This window comes from Sinocyclocheilus grahami, unplaced genomic scaffold, assembly GCF_001515645.1.
Source record: "Sinocyclocheilus grahami isolate Dianchi unplaced genomic scaffold, SAMN03320097.WGS_v1.1 scaffold131.1, whole genome shotgun sequence".
NCBI classification, from domain to species: Eukaryota; Metazoa; Chordata; class Actinopteri; order Cypriniformes; family Cyprinidae; genus Sinocyclocheilus; species Sinocyclocheilus grahami.
In genome coordinates this window covers 2,114,665-2,131,302 of record NW_015505310.1, presented here as the reverse complement: position 1 = coordinate 2,131,302, position 16,638 = coordinate 2,114,665, and the positions used below count along the sequence as shown (strand labels likewise).

General features: G+C 38.2%; 1 protein-coding gene across 1 annotated transcript in view; it reads left to right on the top strand.

The window, feature by feature from the left end:
• Positions 1 to 954: 954 nt before the first annotated feature.
• LOC107590657 (unconventional myosin-VIIa-like) overlaps positions 955 to 16,638 on the top strand; it is a 30,734-nt gene continuing 15,050 nt past the window's right edge. Inside the window, exons 1-28 of the mRNA XM_016279554.1 lie at positions 955 to 1,020; positions 1,216 to 1,257; positions 1,816 to 1,917; positions 2,002 to 2,148; positions 2,601 to 2,785; positions 5,174 to 5,295; positions 5,397 to 5,539; positions 5,678 to 5,791; positions 6,127 to 6,280; positions 6,377 to 6,453; positions 6,536 to 6,655; positions 6,743 to 6,885; positions 10,072 to 10,282; positions 10,438 to 10,573; positions 10,672 to 10,835; positions 10,989 to 11,129; positions 11,204 to 11,362; positions 12,116 to 12,205; positions 12,286 to 12,380; positions 12,465 to 12,549; positions 12,642 to 12,860; positions 12,966 to 13,175; positions 13,272 to 13,481; positions 13,590 to 13,757; positions 13,963 to 14,259; positions 15,844 to 16,001; positions 16,089 to 16,215; positions 16,344 to 16,463. Coding sequence (XP_016135040.1) covers positions 1,240 to 1,257; positions 1,816 to 1,917; positions 2,002 to 2,148; positions 2,601 to 2,785; positions 5,174 to 5,295; positions 5,397 to 5,539; positions 5,678 to 5,791; positions 6,127 to 6,280; positions 6,377 to 6,453; positions 6,536 to 6,655; positions 6,743 to 6,885; positions 10,072 to 10,282; positions 10,438 to 10,573; positions 10,672 to 10,835; positions 10,989 to 11,129; positions 11,204 to 11,362; positions 12,116 to 12,205; positions 12,286 to 12,380; positions 12,465 to 12,549; positions 12,642 to 12,860; positions 12,966 to 13,175; positions 13,272 to 13,481; positions 13,590 to 13,757; positions 13,963 to 14,259; positions 15,844 to 16,001; positions 16,089 to 16,215; positions 16,344 to 16,463 — 3,915 coding nt within the window. The 5' untranslated portion in view covers positions 955 to 1,020; positions 1,216 to 1,239. The remainder of the gene's footprint in view (positions 1,021 to 1,215; positions 1,258 to 1,815; positions 1,918 to 2,001; positions 2,149 to 2,600; positions 2,786 to 5,173; positions 5,296 to 5,396; positions 5,540 to 5,677; positions 5,792 to 6,126; positions 6,281 to 6,376; positions 6,454 to 6,535; positions 6,656 to 6,742; positions 6,886 to 10,071; positions 10,283 to 10,437; positions 10,574 to 10,671; positions 10,836 to 10,988; positions 11,130 to 11,203; positions 11,363 to 12,115; positions 12,206 to 12,285; positions 12,381 to 12,464; positions 12,550 to 12,641; positions 12,861 to 12,965; positions 13,176 to 13,271; positions 13,482 to 13,589; positions 13,758 to 13,962; positions 14,260 to 15,843; positions 16,002 to 16,088; positions 16,216 to 16,343; positions 16,464 to 16,638) is intronic.

The following is a 16,638-nucleotide window of genomic DNA, read 5'->3' as shown; positions in this document are numbered from 1 at the left end:
TGAATTACACTAAATCAAGGATGTTAGTAGACCAGTTTGATGTTTCAAACAAGCTTAAAATAGCTTAGTATTATTTGAATTTTGTTATTAGCATTTCCTACAATGTGTAACAAATCAATTACTTTCTTGGTGTGAAAAAATAATATTACAGTAAGCATTCCTGCGTTGATTGTGAGAGTCCAACAATTTTATCTCATCTTATTTCTTTCTGTAGTATAATGTAGGATATACATTAAAAATCTCTATAAGGTTTATTCTGTTTATTCTTTATACTGTGCATGGTTCATTCTATTGACTCTGTTGAAAGAACCTGTTTTATAAACTGCCTGTGACCTGAAAACACCACACCACATAACCTCTAATCACTGTGAGTTCCTGCAATGAAGTTTAGTATTGCCCGATGGAAATATGACTTTCCAGAATGGCTCCACCCTGGGTAACTATGACACTATGCTATTTACAACTTGATTGCCCTCTTATGATCAGAGCTCAGCCCTCCGTATGTTGTCACGCGGGTCCAAAGGTTCTGCACTTTACTGTGAAAAAGAAAAAAGCATTATGTAAAACTGAAAATGTTCAGATTAGTAATATTGTATTTATTTCTTCATCTGTCTTAGTTTTGTTCTGTAGATTGATATTTACATCACTAGTGTGTCTATGCAGACTGCCTTTCTGTTGCAATTTTACTAGCGTTTACTGTAAAAGACATTGTATCTTGAAGCTTTATTTTCTTAATATTCTCTGGTGTGCTTTGTGGTATTTATACCATCTTCTAATAACAGCTTTTTTTTATTTTTGTCCTGATTTGGAGTACAGAGCTTTCTTGTGTTTATCATTATGGATGTGGTAGTCAGGGTGCAAAGTCAAAGTATCATAAACACCTGTTGTTCCTGAGCCGGCACCTGAGGTCATTTCTTTTGGCTGAACACTCACACTGTGGGGATCTGTTCTGGCTTCAAAGAAGAGCGACAAAAAAATACTCATAGATCAGGAGACTTCATCAAATATCGACCAGTAAAGGTAGCTCACATTGGATTTCTTATGGTTTCAATGGTTTGGTTTTGTTATACATAAATAGATCAAACTCTTGTATTGTACTTCAGGAAATGTGTACGTGTTTGTTAGACGCCATTTTGCCTTTGTTCATAATCTCCACTAATTAATTTTTCTTGGCGAGATTTGATTCTAAAATGTATCCTTTGTTCTATTATTTAGGCTGGGGGACAAAAGGATTCAGTCATGGTGGTGTTAAGGAAGGTATTTGGATACAGAAATTACTGTGGCGTTACCATGATACTTTTTATTCTAGGTTAATTTGATATTAAATTATAGTTAACATGAATACAAATGAATGTTCAAAATTGTATTCAGTAAACATACATGCAGTTTCTAGGCCTGTAATGTAGGACCTAGAGTTCAACAAACAAGATTAGATGTGATTTATTTGTATTTAATGTGTAAACCTGGACTGTATGGACTATAATGCCGTAGATTTATCTAATCACGATTTGTCCTTTAGTTTAGGGTTGAGCAAATATCGAAGTACTGTACCAATACCACGATTGTTTGATATATGTATGTATAAATAAAATGGTACAGCATAATTGCTGTAATCATACCATGGTACATGGTATTCCAAGTTAGGATAATATGACATTACCATGGTCCATGTTCAGAAAGTCGGCATAGTATGAACATTTTGTCTTAAAGAAGTTTTAAAGTCAAGTATACTATCATCAGTTCCTTTGTCTTTATTTAGTATACACAGTTATTAATGTTAACAGTTTAATTTATAATATCGATCAACCACTTTAGGGAGACTATGTGTGGGTGGACTGCAGTAATGGGGTCCAAATCGGAGCTGAAGTCAGACTTTCAGACACTGGGCAACTTCAGCTCATCGACGATGAGGGAAAGGTAATATAAATGCAGGCAGTCTTAGGTAACTGCTGCTTTTGACTGTAGAAGTGTAGCTGATGTCTTCTATGGCATGATTTCCAGGAGCACAAGATTAAAAAGGACAACTCCCTGAAGCCCATGCATCCCACCTCAGTGAACGGTGTGGATGATATGATAAGGCTGGGTGACCTAAATGAGGCTGGACTGTTACGGAACCTTCTAGTGCGCTACAAAGAAGGAGCAATCTATGTGAGTTTTTAACCGCCACTTTAGATTATGGATACATTTAAATATATGATTTAAAATACCAGTTTTCAAGATCTGTGAACCTAAAATGACCAAAATAGGGAATAAATTGTCCACTTAATTCACCAACTTCAGTTCATTCACCAACAGTTCTTTGCTCTTCCTGTTTAATAACAAGATTGTTTCTATAGAAACAGCCAGTTCCAAGTTTGATGAGCGGATCATATAGTTATACAACATTGACGTACACATTTTACAGTAAATCCAACATTCCGCCCTGAAGTCCAGTTATATTAAAGGACAGTTCATGCACTGAGCAATTGCATACTGTAGATCTTATTATAAATGTATTATTCTTCCAACTGCAAAAGCTTAATAGTTTTTCATCTCAGGGACTTTCTATAATCTTTTTTTAAAGACCTTGAAACAACTTTTTTGTTTGTTTGTTTTGACAGACATACACAGGTTCGATTCTGGTGGCAGTGAACCCTTACCAGCTGCTGCCAATCTACACTCCAGAGCAGGTGGAGCAGTACACAGACCGGCGGTTGGGTGATCTCCCCCCGCATGTCTTTGCCATCGCAGACAGCTGTTTCTTCAACATGCGACGGAACCGCAAAGACCAGTGCTGCATCATTAGGTCTTTCAGTCATTCATACTTGGGAGAAACCGACATTTTGTAGTTAGGGTTAGGTTAGGATTTTCTGAGTTTTAAAATTTTGGTTGTGAAGAAAAATGGTAAAGTCATTGCAAACCCATTTAACTTTTTTATCCTTGTCTTAATTTAATGATTTATTAATGTTAATGGTTTAATTCACACCCTAAAATGTTGATCAACCATTATAGGTCTTTCAGTCATTCATACTTGGGAGAAACCGACATTTTGTAGTTAGGGTTAGGTTAGGATTTTCTGAGTTTTAAAATTTTGGTTGTGAAGAAAAATGGTAAAGTCATTGCAAACCTATTTAACTTTTTTATCCTTGTCTTAATTTAATGATTTATTAATGTTAATGGTTTAATTCACACCCTAAAATGTTAATCAACCATTTTTAGGCTCCTTCAGTCATTCATACTTGGCTGAAACTGACATATTGTAGTTTGATTTGAAAACTTTTTGGTTTTGTACAAAAATCTGACACCATTTACTCCTGTCATTGCAAACCCATCTGACTTTCTTTATTCTTATCTTGATTTGACAATTTATTTACATTTACATTTATTCATTTAGCAGACACTTTTATCTGAAGCGACTTACAATTGGGGAAAACATCAAGCGATTCATCTTAAAGAGGCAAATAGACAGGAAGTGCTTGTCATACCAAGTTTCAAGCATTGTTCAAATAAGTACAAGCTAGACAGAAAATATGAAAAAAAGAGACTTTTTTTTTTGATGAAGGATGAAGTCAGATAGTGACGAAAGAGGTGAGTTTTCAGCTGTCGCTTGAAAAATGTCAGGTAATCAGCATTCCAGATAGGGGTTGGAACAACATCCCACCAGCAAGGAACGGTAAACGAAAATGTTCTAGAAAGTGATTTTGTGCCTCTTTGTGATGGTACCACGAGGTGTCGCTCACTAGTGGATCTCAGACTTCTGGATGGGATGTAGATTCGTAAGAATGAGTGGAAGTAGGCGGGTGCTGAGCCTGAGGCTGAGGCTATATGCAAGCATCAGTGTCTTGAACTTGATGTGAGCCATAACCGGCAGCCAGTGCAAGGAGATATAAAGAGAGGTGTGATGTGGGCTCGTTAAAGACCAGTCGTGCCGCTGCATTCTGAATCATTTGTAGAGGTTTGATTGTGCATGATGGAAGTCCAGCCAGAAGAGCATTGCAGTAGTCCAGCCTAGAAATGACAACGGCCTGGACAAGAAGTTGTGCAGCATGCTCCGTTAGGAAGGGCCTGATCTTTCTGATGTTTTGCAATGCAAACCTACAAGATCTAGCAGTTTTTGCAATGTGGTCTTTGAAAGTCAGCTGGTCATCAAAGATTACACCAAGATTTCTGACCGAACTTGATGGGGTAATTGTTGATGAACCTAACTGGATGGTGAAGTCATGCTGTAGATTTGGAGTGGCCGGGAAGACAAGAAGCCCAGTCTTTGCCAGGTTGAGCTGATGTTCTTTCATCCATGCCGAGATGTCCGCCAGGCAGCCTGAGATCCATGCAGCTACCATTGGATCATCTGGTTGAAATGAGAGATAGAGCTGTGTGTCATCAGCACAGCAATGGTAGGAGAAACCATGTGCCTGTATGATGGGGCCCAGTGATGTAGTGTATATGGAGAAGAGGAGGGGTCCAAGAACTGATCCCTGAGGAAACCCCAGTGACCAGATGATGTGCTTTGGATACCTCCCCACCCCAGGCCACCCTAAAATACCTGCCAGTGAGATAGGATTCAAACCAGCAAAGTGGAATCCCTGTGATGCCTAGTGATGAGAGGGTGGACAGGAGGATCTGATGATTCACCGTGTCATTAATGTTATTAATGTTAATGGTTTAATTCACAACATTCAGTAAAATGTTGATCATCTAATAAAGGATATTCTGTATAAAGTATCACAAATGATAAAAAGTAATATACAATTAATATAAAATGGTCTGTATGACTTGTGTACTAAACCCTTTTGTAGCCCATTTCAAAGCATCTGTAGATGCAAACATTATCAGTAAATAACCACGTAAATTTCTATTTCTTTACATTTCAACCACTTTTTATGATGCTTATTTTGCTTTTTGTTGCATTTTTGAATGCTCTATTTCATTATATTGAAAAAGTGGCCTGAATATTCTTAAAAAGTGTACCTTTTGAAGGGTTTGAAACTAACTTAGTATTCATTATAGAGTGAACTGTTTAAGCTCATAGCAGTATTGTACTGTAAACTGCAGGTTTTATGTATTACAGGCAGCTGTACAAACACCCAGAAAAAACTGGACCTGTATGTTGGCAACTCCAACATCTGTCATACATTCTGTTAGCATTATCTGTTTGATGTGTTCTGAGAGTGTCTGTATGTGTTGTGTTTGTCAGTGGGGAGTCCGGAGCAGGAAAAACAGAGAGTACAAAACTCATGCTGCAGTTTCTTGCGGCAGTGAGTGGGCAGCGCTCCTGGATTGAGCAGCAGATTCTAGAAGCCAACCCTATCTTAGAAGGTATGGATGTTTATGAAGAAACATATAGGATGCTCCTGCATCACTCAACTATAATTCCTCAGATAAGCAATTCAGTATTTACATCAAGTCTTATTTTGTAGCTTTTGGTAATGCAAAGACCATCCGCAATGACAACTCCAGCCGCTTTGGAAAATATATTGACATCCACTTCAATAAAAATGGAGCAATCGAGGGGGCCCGCTTTGAACAGTACCTACTCGAGAAATCACGTGTTTGTCAACAGGTAAACCATCCGAGATTATAGGAAACCATATGAGATTATAATTAGACTGTATAATGTGAAATCTTTCAGGTGAAGATACAGCAAAATAAATGTAGAACTGCTTATTTGCCAAATAAATAATAGCATTTTTTGGCACAGGCCCCACAAGAGAGAAACTACCACATCTTTTACTGCATGCTCATGGGAATGCCTCCTGACCAAAAGAAGATCCTGTCTTTGGGACATGCTGCAGAATACAACTATCTCACCATGGTACTGATCATCATAAACTCCATGCTCCCACTTTCTATGTGTATTTTACATTTGTTACACTAAAGTCATTTTGGAGTGAGAATGCACAGGTAGGATAAATTGACATCAAAGTGATAGTCGTGCAACACAAAAGAAGATATTTTGAAATATGCTTCAGTGCTGTTGTAAATGAAAATCAGTGTGGTTTGGACCCTCAAAGTTCTTTTGTGTTCCTTAAAAGAAACTCAGGTGAGCAATGAAATGATGATGAATAATTAAAACATTTTCCTTTTCATTTTTGGGTAAACTATCCTTCTAAGCATCGTTACATTAAACATGATTATGTTGGCTTATAGGGTCAGTGCACTTCATGCGAAGGACGGGACGACATAAAAGAGTATGCCAGCTTCCGTTCAGCAATGAAGATCCTGACATTCACAGAGAATGACACGTGGGAAATTAACAAGCTTCTTGCTGCCATCCTACACCTGGGGAATGTAGACTTTGAAGGTGAGTAGTCATAAAGAGACATAAACTAGAGCAAAACTTTCTGTTTTTTTAGAGGGAATGCTTATTTGAGCTTTATTTCCATTTTCAATATTTAAGAAACCATTATGAACAACCTTGAGAGCTGTGATGTTCTCTCTTCTACACATTTCAAAATGGCTGCACAGTTATTAGAGGTAATTAAAAAAATACATATTTTAGAAACCAATTTTGTCTCCGAGCAGCACACTCAAGTCCATAGATCTGAATTTTTTGCAGGTGTCCCCAAATGCCCTGGATGTGAGCTTGACACAACGCTCTTTGATGACTAACAGGGAGAGTGTGTCTAAACCTCTGACCTCAGCACAAGCAGTGGATGGCAGAAATGCCTTTGTAAAGGTTGTGCAACTGAATGTAGTTTCAATTACGGTTTCATTTCAGATCTAATATACTCCAGTATAGAGTTCTGATCTTCTCTGTGTGCAGGCCATCTATGGAAGGCTGTTTGTGTGGATTGTTGAGAAAATCAACAGTGCCATTTACAAACCTCCTCCTGATGACCCCAAACATGTCCGACTTTCGATTGGTTTGTTGGACATTTTTGGCTTTGAAAACTTCAACAACAACAGGTTTGTCATATATGCATGTCGTCTTTCATGTAATTACAAACCTTTTGTGGAACACAAAACATGGATTTTTGAAGACTATCTAACCTGCTCTTCTTCTTTTAATGAAAATGAATGGAGACTGACTAGAATAAACATATGACAGGACTTTTACTTCTGACCCCTGGACTTTCCACCCTCTGGCCATATGATAGTGGTGTGAAAAACAGACCAAAATAAAAGTTGTTGTTCTCTGAAAATCATACTCCTTCTCGCTGTAGATCTCATGATAGATATTACCAAATTCCCTTTAAGGCAAGTCATGTCACTCGGCAGCCATCTTTGAAATGCCTCTCAGGCATGCAATGAAAGTGCAGCTCCCATCTCTTTGAATGGGGAAACATCAAATTCTCCAAAACTGGTCGCCCATTTTAAGATTAAATTTCATATTTGAAATCACCAATAAAATCTGACAACAACCGTCTCATAAATGTAGATTCTTTTGCTCAAATAGCATTGGAAAAAGGTAATTTCTCAGGCTAGATCAGCCAGTGCGCATGCGCAGTCCTAAATGCACGTCTCAGAACACTACTGTTTCTATAGCAACCGGGACTTCTAATGGCAGCTGCAGTGACGCGCTGACTTTACAGATTAGCGATTGGCCCTTTTGCTCAGAAGCCAGGGCTTCCAGCGATAGAGCGGCCATATTGAGCGTTAGGGATGGCATTTTAACCCGTTTAATCCCAAATTTTTCCCAGACATGAAAATATCCAAATGATGTGCCATTAGTAACCCTTTGAAATAATCAATAATTAATTTTTTTTATTTTTGGGAAAAGTGTGTGAAAATTTGTATTTTAAGGTCAATCACAATTGTTACCGGCGAGATAATGTGTATACTGAATTAACATATTTCTGCAGTCTTAAAAATTGTTATATATATTAGCCCAGCTATTTTAAATTGTTGATCACATTCTAGGGTTACTATTATGCATAAAAAACCCTTATACAACATTGATAGGATACTGAGATCAAATACAACAAATACATACATCAACGTATTTCAAAATTGTTACTTTTTTGTAACGTATATCATCACATTTTTATATTAGTGCTACCAGTATTACAACATTAATATTCTAATTTATTTGTAACATTTGAACTTTTGATTAAGTGCAATATTTTGTACTGCCATTAGGGACTGCCAGTGAATGGCTGTTGCATGCATAAAATGCAACCTTTTTATTCGGACAGTGTATGATTTCTATTAACATTACAGAATAGAACATGATCAATATTATCTTTCAACGTTCAATTTAAATAATTGTAATTGCACAAACTATGTAGGCTACAATTTCAATTTGTTTATTGTGAAATAACTCAAACATTTATGTTTTTTCTGTCCTCTGATAAGCATTGTTCAGGGCTGCCATTCCCAAAAGCTTTAATGCTTTCTTATGATACTTTTGGGAAACGCAGCCCTGTTTGAATGCACTGTCAGAAGTGAGTGAATGCTCTCTGTGATGGATTGGTTCTATCTTGCAACATTTGCGTGTGTTCAGATGAGCAGGTGTTCAGTCTACTGTACTAGACTGTAGTACAGTAGACTGAGGTCTGGTCAACATTTGCGTGTGTTCAGATGAGCAGGAAAATAGTTCTATCCTACACAATTACTCGCTAACAAAGGTTATTCATCCAATTCAATGCATAATGCACGCATTATTATTATATATATTTTTTTGTTAAATAAACAAAACCACTGGTAAATAAAACGCACCTTAGTATCTATATTTTTGTTTGAGTATCGGTACTTTCGATACTCGCGTCAGTATCGATATATCGATACTTCGGCTTGATACACCCATCCCTACAGTTAGCCTGCTTTAGACCAGGTTAGTTTCCCAGCATAAGTTGCCACAGTGACTAAGCTTGATCTAGGCCCATGTTAAATTTGCTTTATGGAACCAAATCATTTGACAATGAGTCCGACTAAATGAAATAAACCTGGCTTATTTGGTTAACTTGTTTTATGAAACAGGCCTCGAGGCATTAAAAGTGATCATATTTTCTCCATTGCATCATATTGCATCGAATCGCATTGTGTTGAATCGAATCGAAATCGGATCGCACTGCATCATAACGGGTGAATCGTATCGCATCGGTAGCTGCTTCATATGTATCTTTAATGTATCGTATCATTGGCTACGCATGGAGATGCGATTGTAATTGCACAAACTATGTAGGCTACTATTTCAATTTGTTTATTGTGAAATAACTCAAACATTTATGTTTTTTCTGTCCTCTGATAAGCATTGTTCAGGGCTGCCATTCCCAAAAGCTTTAATGCTTTCTTATGATACTTTTGGGAAACGCAGCCCTGTTTGAATGCACTGTCAGAAGTGAGTGAATGCTCTCTGTGATGGATTGGTTCTGTCTTGCAACATTTGCGTGTGTTCAGATGAGCAGGTGTTCCGTCTACTGTACTAGACTGTAGTACAGTAGACTGAGGTCTGGTCAACATTTGCGTGTGTTCAGATGAGCAGGAAAATAGTTCTATCCTACACAATTACTCGCTAACAAAGGTTATTCGTCCAATTCAATGTATATTGTACGCATTATTATTATTATTATTTTTGTTAAATAAACAAAACCACTGGTAAATAAAACGCACCTTAGTATCTATATTTTTGTTTGAGTATCGGTACTTTCGATACTCGCGTCAGTATCGATATATCGATACTTCGGCTTGATACACCCATCCCTACAGTTAGCCTGCTTTAGACCAGGTTAGTTTCCCAGCATAAGTTGCCACAGTGACTAAGCTTGATCTAGGCCCATGTTAAATTTGCTTTATGGAACCAAATCATTTGACAATGAGTCCGACTAAATGAAATAAACCTGGCTTATTTGGTTAACTTGTTTTATGAAACAGGCCTCGAGGCATTAAAAGTGATCATATTTTCTCCATTGCATCATATTGCATCGAATCGCATTGTGTTGAATCGAATCGAAATCGGATCGCACTGCATCATAACGGGTGAATCGTATCGCATCGGTAGCTGCTTCATATGTATCTTTAATGTATCGTATCATTGGCTACGCATGGAGATGCGTATTGTATCGGCCTGAGTCATGAGATGCACATCCCTATTGGGCATTCTATAGTCTTTGATAGAATCTTTGATCTTAATCTTGTCTGTGATTCCTGCAGCTTTGAACAGCTCTGCATCAACTTTGCCAATGAGCAGCTTCAGCAGTTCTTTGTGAAACATGTCTTCAAGCTTGAACAACAGGAATACACCCGCGAAAACATCGTCTGGAACAACATTGAATTTAACGACAACCAGTGTACGCTTGATGTTCTGGCCATAAAGCCTCTCAACGTTCTCGCTCTTATTGATGAAGAGAGTCTCTTTCCTAAGGTTCTAAAATATATTTGCTTTTATTTACCATATAGGCTTTCTTTGATAATTCATAATCAGGCAATGTGTGACTGCTGATATCTCAAAACTGCATTTCTGTAATTACAATCTATACATATTTATATACAATTATGAACAATTGTAATTTTCTCCAGGGCACAGATGCTACAATGCTTAACAAAATGAATCAGGTTCATGTGAAGGGTGGCATCTACATGCCCCCCAAAAACAATCACGACACACAGTTTGGAATCCGGCATTTTGCTGGAGTCGTCTACTATGACTGCAAAGGTAATATAGGCTATCAAAGTTCCTCACAATGTACTTTCACATTAGTTTTTGGATTTAAAAATATCTAAAATGTTTTATGAAATTTACTGTGCATATAGGTTTCCTTGAGAAGAACAGAGATACTCTGAGCAATGATGTTATCCAGCTGATACACACATCATCCAATAAGCTACTAAAGCAGATATTTCACAATGAGCTCAGCACCACAGAGGCGAAAACTAGTTCCAACCACACTATCGTCACCCCAAAAAACTCACTCCGGGTATGTTAACACCAGCTAAAGGCAAATAGTGTACAAACATTTGTTGTACACTGGCATTTAGGTCATTAATACTAAAAAACTTCCACTCTTCTGCCGATTCAACCTGATAAAAGGATTTTCATTTGCTTTACCTTTGATTTGCTATTCCTTCAGCAAACAACAGACTCAAAGAAACGTGTGCCTACATTATGTGGGCAGTTTCGTCAGTCACTGGACTCTTTAATGAAGACTCTAACTGCCTGCCAGCCTTTCTTTATTCGCTGTATTAAACCCAATGACTTCAAGAAACCTATGGTAAGTTCAGTTCTTTTTCTCTGTCCATTGACCCACTTTTCTCTCAGTGACCCACTTTTCCGTCTTTGTTTCAGCTCTTTGACAGGGAACTGTGTATCCGTCAACTTCGTTACTCTGGAATGATGGAGACTATCCGCATTAGGAAGGCTGGCTATCCCATCCGTCACACATTTGATGAGTTTCTAGAGCGTTACCGTGTGCTTCTCAAGTCCAGTGTTTGTGACCCCAAAACTGTGAGAGATGATTCTGTGTTGTTTGATATGAATTAAGTGTTGCAGTGGTTTCTGTAATATACATTGGAACAGGTTTTGAAGGTTCTATAAGCGATTTTAGCTGTTTTGCTTGTTTGACACAGTTAGTCTGAATTAGACCAGCCACATCAATGGCCACCAAAACCCCATCCTCAACCCTCCGAAAAGACACTATAGCCAACAGCCAACACTATATCAGCAAACATCAGCATATAAAGAGCAGAGAGGCAAAGAGCGCCCTCTCGTTGGCTTAAAAAAGGATACTTTTTTGGCTTAAAAAAAGCCACTCTTTTGTTGTTGTTTGCAGACTTCAGGGCTCATTTCCGTGATCACATGTTTGTAGTAAGATCGTTTTATGTGGTACCTAAGAGTATTTCTGTCTTGATTTTCAGTTTCCTTTCTGCGTTGTTGGGATTTGCTGACAAAAATTTTTTTTTTATTGCAGTGTTTTGTGGATGTGGGTGAGCCAATTCAGTAGCAAAATGGCTAAAATCTTTTAGAGCACTTTTATAAGTGCGCCAATGTATTTTTCCATAAGACAAAATACATTTGTATTAAAGAATATTCAATATATGTTCTTCTAAATAAGCCTAAATATGCTTCTCAAGTAAATTTATCTTGTTTCAATATTTGTTTAGATGGAAAGTGAGTAAAAAATGCAAATTAAAAGCATAAAGAAGTACTTTTTTTGCATTATTGCACCCATTAATTTTAATATTTACTGTAATATTAAAGGAGAGTGCCAAGAAATGCTGTGAAAGCATCTGTGAGAACGTTCTGACTGAAGAGGACTGGAAGATCGGCAAGACTAAAGTGTTTCTGAAGGTACTGAGGTGAATTTTACAGGTACCATTACAGCATTTTTAAAGTAGATCCATTCTAACGTGATTCTTTTTTTGCATCAGGATTTCCATGATACTGTTTTGGAACTGGCACGAGACAGGGCTCTCAATAAGAAGGCACTTGTTATTCAGAGAGTCCTGAGAGGATATAAACACAGGTAAAAGACTGAGGACAATCTCCTACGTTTGCAGAGAAAAATTTCACACATTGGTTTATCAGTTGCCATTTTGTTTTCTTGCAGGAAAGTATTCCTGAGAAAGAAAAGCGCAGCTGTGACCATACAGAAAACCTGGCGAGGACACAAAGTCAGAAAACTTTACAGAGTGGTATGTTGTCCTCTAACTGCAGACTGACAGATTCTAAATGTTGATAGTCATTGCTTGTACATGTATGTAGAGTGTCACTTGCCTTTCTGCAGGTCCAGTTGGGTTTTGCCCGTCTGCGGGCTCAAGTACGCTCTCGTCAGATGACCTGGCAGTATAAACGGAAGCGACAAGCAACTATTCTGCTTCAGGCTCAGACTCGTGGCTTCCTGATGAGGAAGGAGTGGAAACGGAAGAGAGCGGCAGTGATACTCCTGCAGGCTCACACCAGAGGAACTCTAGCCAGAAAAGCTGTCAAGAAGATGAAGAGAGATGTAGGAAGTTTTCTGATGGATAGAATCACCATGTTTAGAAGACAGTTTGCTAAATAGCTCAGGCTACGTGTCATCTTCATCTGTTGCTGTCTCTGTTGTTTGCAGGCTTCCCTCTCGCTTCAGGAACGTAGAGCAGAAGAACTTGCTGCTCTAGAGAGGCAAAGGAGGCTTGATGAAATTCTGCGGCAGAAAAAAGAAAGAGAGTCGGCTGACCAGTTGGAATCCATCACAGACCAGGAAATGGTGGATGATATCTTTGGCTTCTTGCCTAGCATGGTTGGCGGACAGGAGGGCCAGGCACCTGTGGGCTTTGAGGTGAGAGATCAAACTTCTCAAAAAAAAGCACAATGTTAATGTTTGGATAACAATAACATTAAAACCAAAAACTGCCTGGAAACGTTGTGTTTTTAGGACTTCGAGGGAAAACGAGCGGTGCTTGAAGAGGTGGATCTGGATGAGGCTCCAATGATGGCGATTCCAGAGGAAGACTATGATGATTTGGATGAGTACTCGTTCTCCAAGTTTGCTTCCATGTACTTCCAGGGCACTGCCACACCCACACACATTCGCCAGAGATTACAACAGCCTCTGCTCTACCATGAGGACGAGAATGATGTCCTGGTAAAGCCACCTTTGTCTTTGACCAGCTTTTGGTTGATTTATGATGTTCTTCTGATGTGTCACATTAACAATAAGTGCTTACTACTGCTCTTCTCTTCTTCTCCACAGGCTTCACTAACAGTTTGGTGGATGATCTTGAGATTTATGGGTGACCTTCCTGAACCAAAGGCTCAGGGGGTCTCTAGAAGTAGACCAGCCTTTGCAGAAGGCTCTCTTCAGAAGGATGTGGCCTCCAGACAGGATAGACGCCTCAGCCATATGGTGGGCCTGGACCAGGTGAGGAAGCACCTTTTTATTACATATTTTACAGCTGAAAAAAAAAAAAAAAACAGCGGGTCAAACTAGCTGGCTGGCCAGCAAAAAAACAACTTGGACATGCTGGGATACCAGCTCAGCAACTCAAAAAAAGAAGAAGAGAAATCCTGCAGTCTTTTCTTGGAATGCAGCCTTTTCTGAAAGTGTTGATGTCTCATTATTTCAGAGAATGAAAAATACAAGAAACACTCCGAACAGGAAACTCAGTACAGTTCCAGAAGACGCTTCCCGCAACAGAAAATCGTCAACTTTTACAGACTTACTGGCCCGGAACAAAAAATCTGTCCAAGATGATGGTGTTCCAAGCCGCAAACTGTCTGCCATACCTGAGCAGGGTCCAAGAAACAGAAAGACTTCAACTTTCACTGATATAATGTCCCGAAACAGAAGGATCCCCACAGCTCCTGAGGGGCCTCAATCCAACAGAAGAACCAGTAGAAAACCATCTGTTATAGCAGAAGAGGTGAGACAGAAATGTTGCAAATTGGTCAATGATGTGACACTCATTATCTGTTCATTTTGATTCATTAAATGAGTAAATAGGAAAGTAATATATATATTTTTGTAAAAAAAATTATTAATTTATACTATTTCTTAAGGTCATTTATTCTTATAAAATATCAAATAATTTGACCTGTTTAATACAAGACAAGTTTATTTCAGGTTGTAAAATGTCATAAAAAAGTCAGGACTTTTATCTTGAAAATAGAGTTCAAATATGTGCAGTCTCACGTATTTAGGTGTAATAAAAATGTTACTTTTTTCTTGATGGTTTTAGCACATTTTTAGAGTATTGAGAATATTGAAGCCATTCTTGAAAATCGTATGAAAGTTTTACAGAACCATATGAAACCAACATGAATACATTTCTAAGAACCTTTGACATGATGTCTTTATTCCTTTTCTTATTTGTCAATATTAAAACAATTATTTAAAGCTAATACATTACTGTATTATTCATAGATGCAAACTCCTCACCTTTCGGTGAAAACTCACCTTTTTGAGATCATAATAGGTCACCTACGAGATTTGTGTAGATCCAATGAGAAAGTGTTTTTGGTGGTGGTGGGAGGGGGGTCTTTTTACAGTTCCATTAGTTGTAGTCAACCACTTTTAAACGCTCCTGTGTGTGTCCTGTGCATGCTCTGGTTTCAAATTACGAAACCACAAGTTTATTTACGTGTTTTTGCAACATTGAGTATTGTAGCCAATCACATGCATCTCTGTTGAAAGCAACGGCCAGTCAAATGTGTTTTCTGTAGGTTAATCAGAAGAATCCCCTCTGAACTAATTTTTGTTTTCGTAAGTTTACAGAGTTCTACACGCTTGAAGATCTACCTAATATAATCAGAGAAAGAAAAAACGCATACACACGGTGTAAATAAGAGATTGATTGTGTAGTTAGTCATTGATTTATCAGGAGTTTTCGCTTGAGTAAGCTTGGTCAGTTGCGCTGTAAGAGCTTTGCTCCATTTCTCTAGAATCTCTACATAATCCATTGACAATTTGAAGAAAAGTTTTGTTTGTCTAAGAGGACCGAACGTCCACGTATACTGTTTCAAGAGTGACAAACGCGAGTGTAAAAAATCAACGAGTGAATCCACTAAATTGTTCCGTTAGTCATTGCTATGATTGACAGTGAAAACTGCCCTGGGCGGAATGATATATCTGACAAACCGATGTCAAAAATAGACCTGTGCATTAAGTGATGCAGAGTAAATTCAGAGTAACAAAACTATAACAGCAAAAAGTCTGTGTTGGCTGAATATATTTAGCAGCTTCTACAGTTAAAACATTCTTTTTGAGGTGTCCTTCTAAAGGCAATGTTTAAAAAAATGTAGTTTTTAAATTAAATCTAAAAATACTTTATGTAAATATTTAATGCATTATTGTACTTGATATACTGCTTCAGTACAGTTCAAAAATATTTGTCACCTTTTTCACCCATGATGAGTTTGCATCCCTGATTATTACAACATATCTTAAATGCAACAATCAGATGAATGATTTATAATTTTTATAATTCCCATAAACTCTTCATGTAAAGGCAGAGGATGGGACTGAAGTTTCCAAACAACCCACTGTGCAAACTATTAGTGAAGAAGATGAAATGAACACAGACGGACTCACCCTGGACCGGCCAATGACATCTCTTGAAAAGTTACATATCATTGTTGGATATGCCATTGTCAGACGTGACCTCAGGTTGTTAATTATTTCAAACCATAAGTCATCTATTGCTTAGTGGTCAGATGTTTCTGCTTCTAAGTCTTTAATATCTCTTATTGTTAGGGATGAAATCTACTGCCAGATCTGTAAGCAGCTCCAAGAGAACTCAAACCGTGGCAGCTTCTTCCGTGGCTGGATCCTCCTGTGCATCTGTTTGGGCATTTTTCCTCCTACCGAGCGCTTCATCAAGGTGAATAAAGGACCGTCTTCCTTATTAAACTCTTTGATGCATGATTTGACTATTTCTTTATGGGGTAATACATTTGAAGTTGTCTCCACATTGTGTAATCCTGAATGTGTCGTCTCATCTCCTCACAGTACCTGAAAAGTTTTCTTCGTTTTGGTCCTGTGGGATACGCGCCTTACTGCGCCGACCGACTGAGGCGCACTGTTGCCAATGGAGTGCGTGGAGAGCCTCCCTGCTGGCTGGAGCTCCAGGTAAAGACATTTATGCCCCATAGAGAAATACAGTGTTTTTGGACTGAACAACCTGCCATAGCTTTTCTAAATCGTTGCTGCTAACAATGAGATATCAGTTTGGACAAGGAATCAGTTTTCTTCCTGTTTAAAATGAAAGGGAAATGATTTGTAAATAATGCTTTCAGGAAATGGA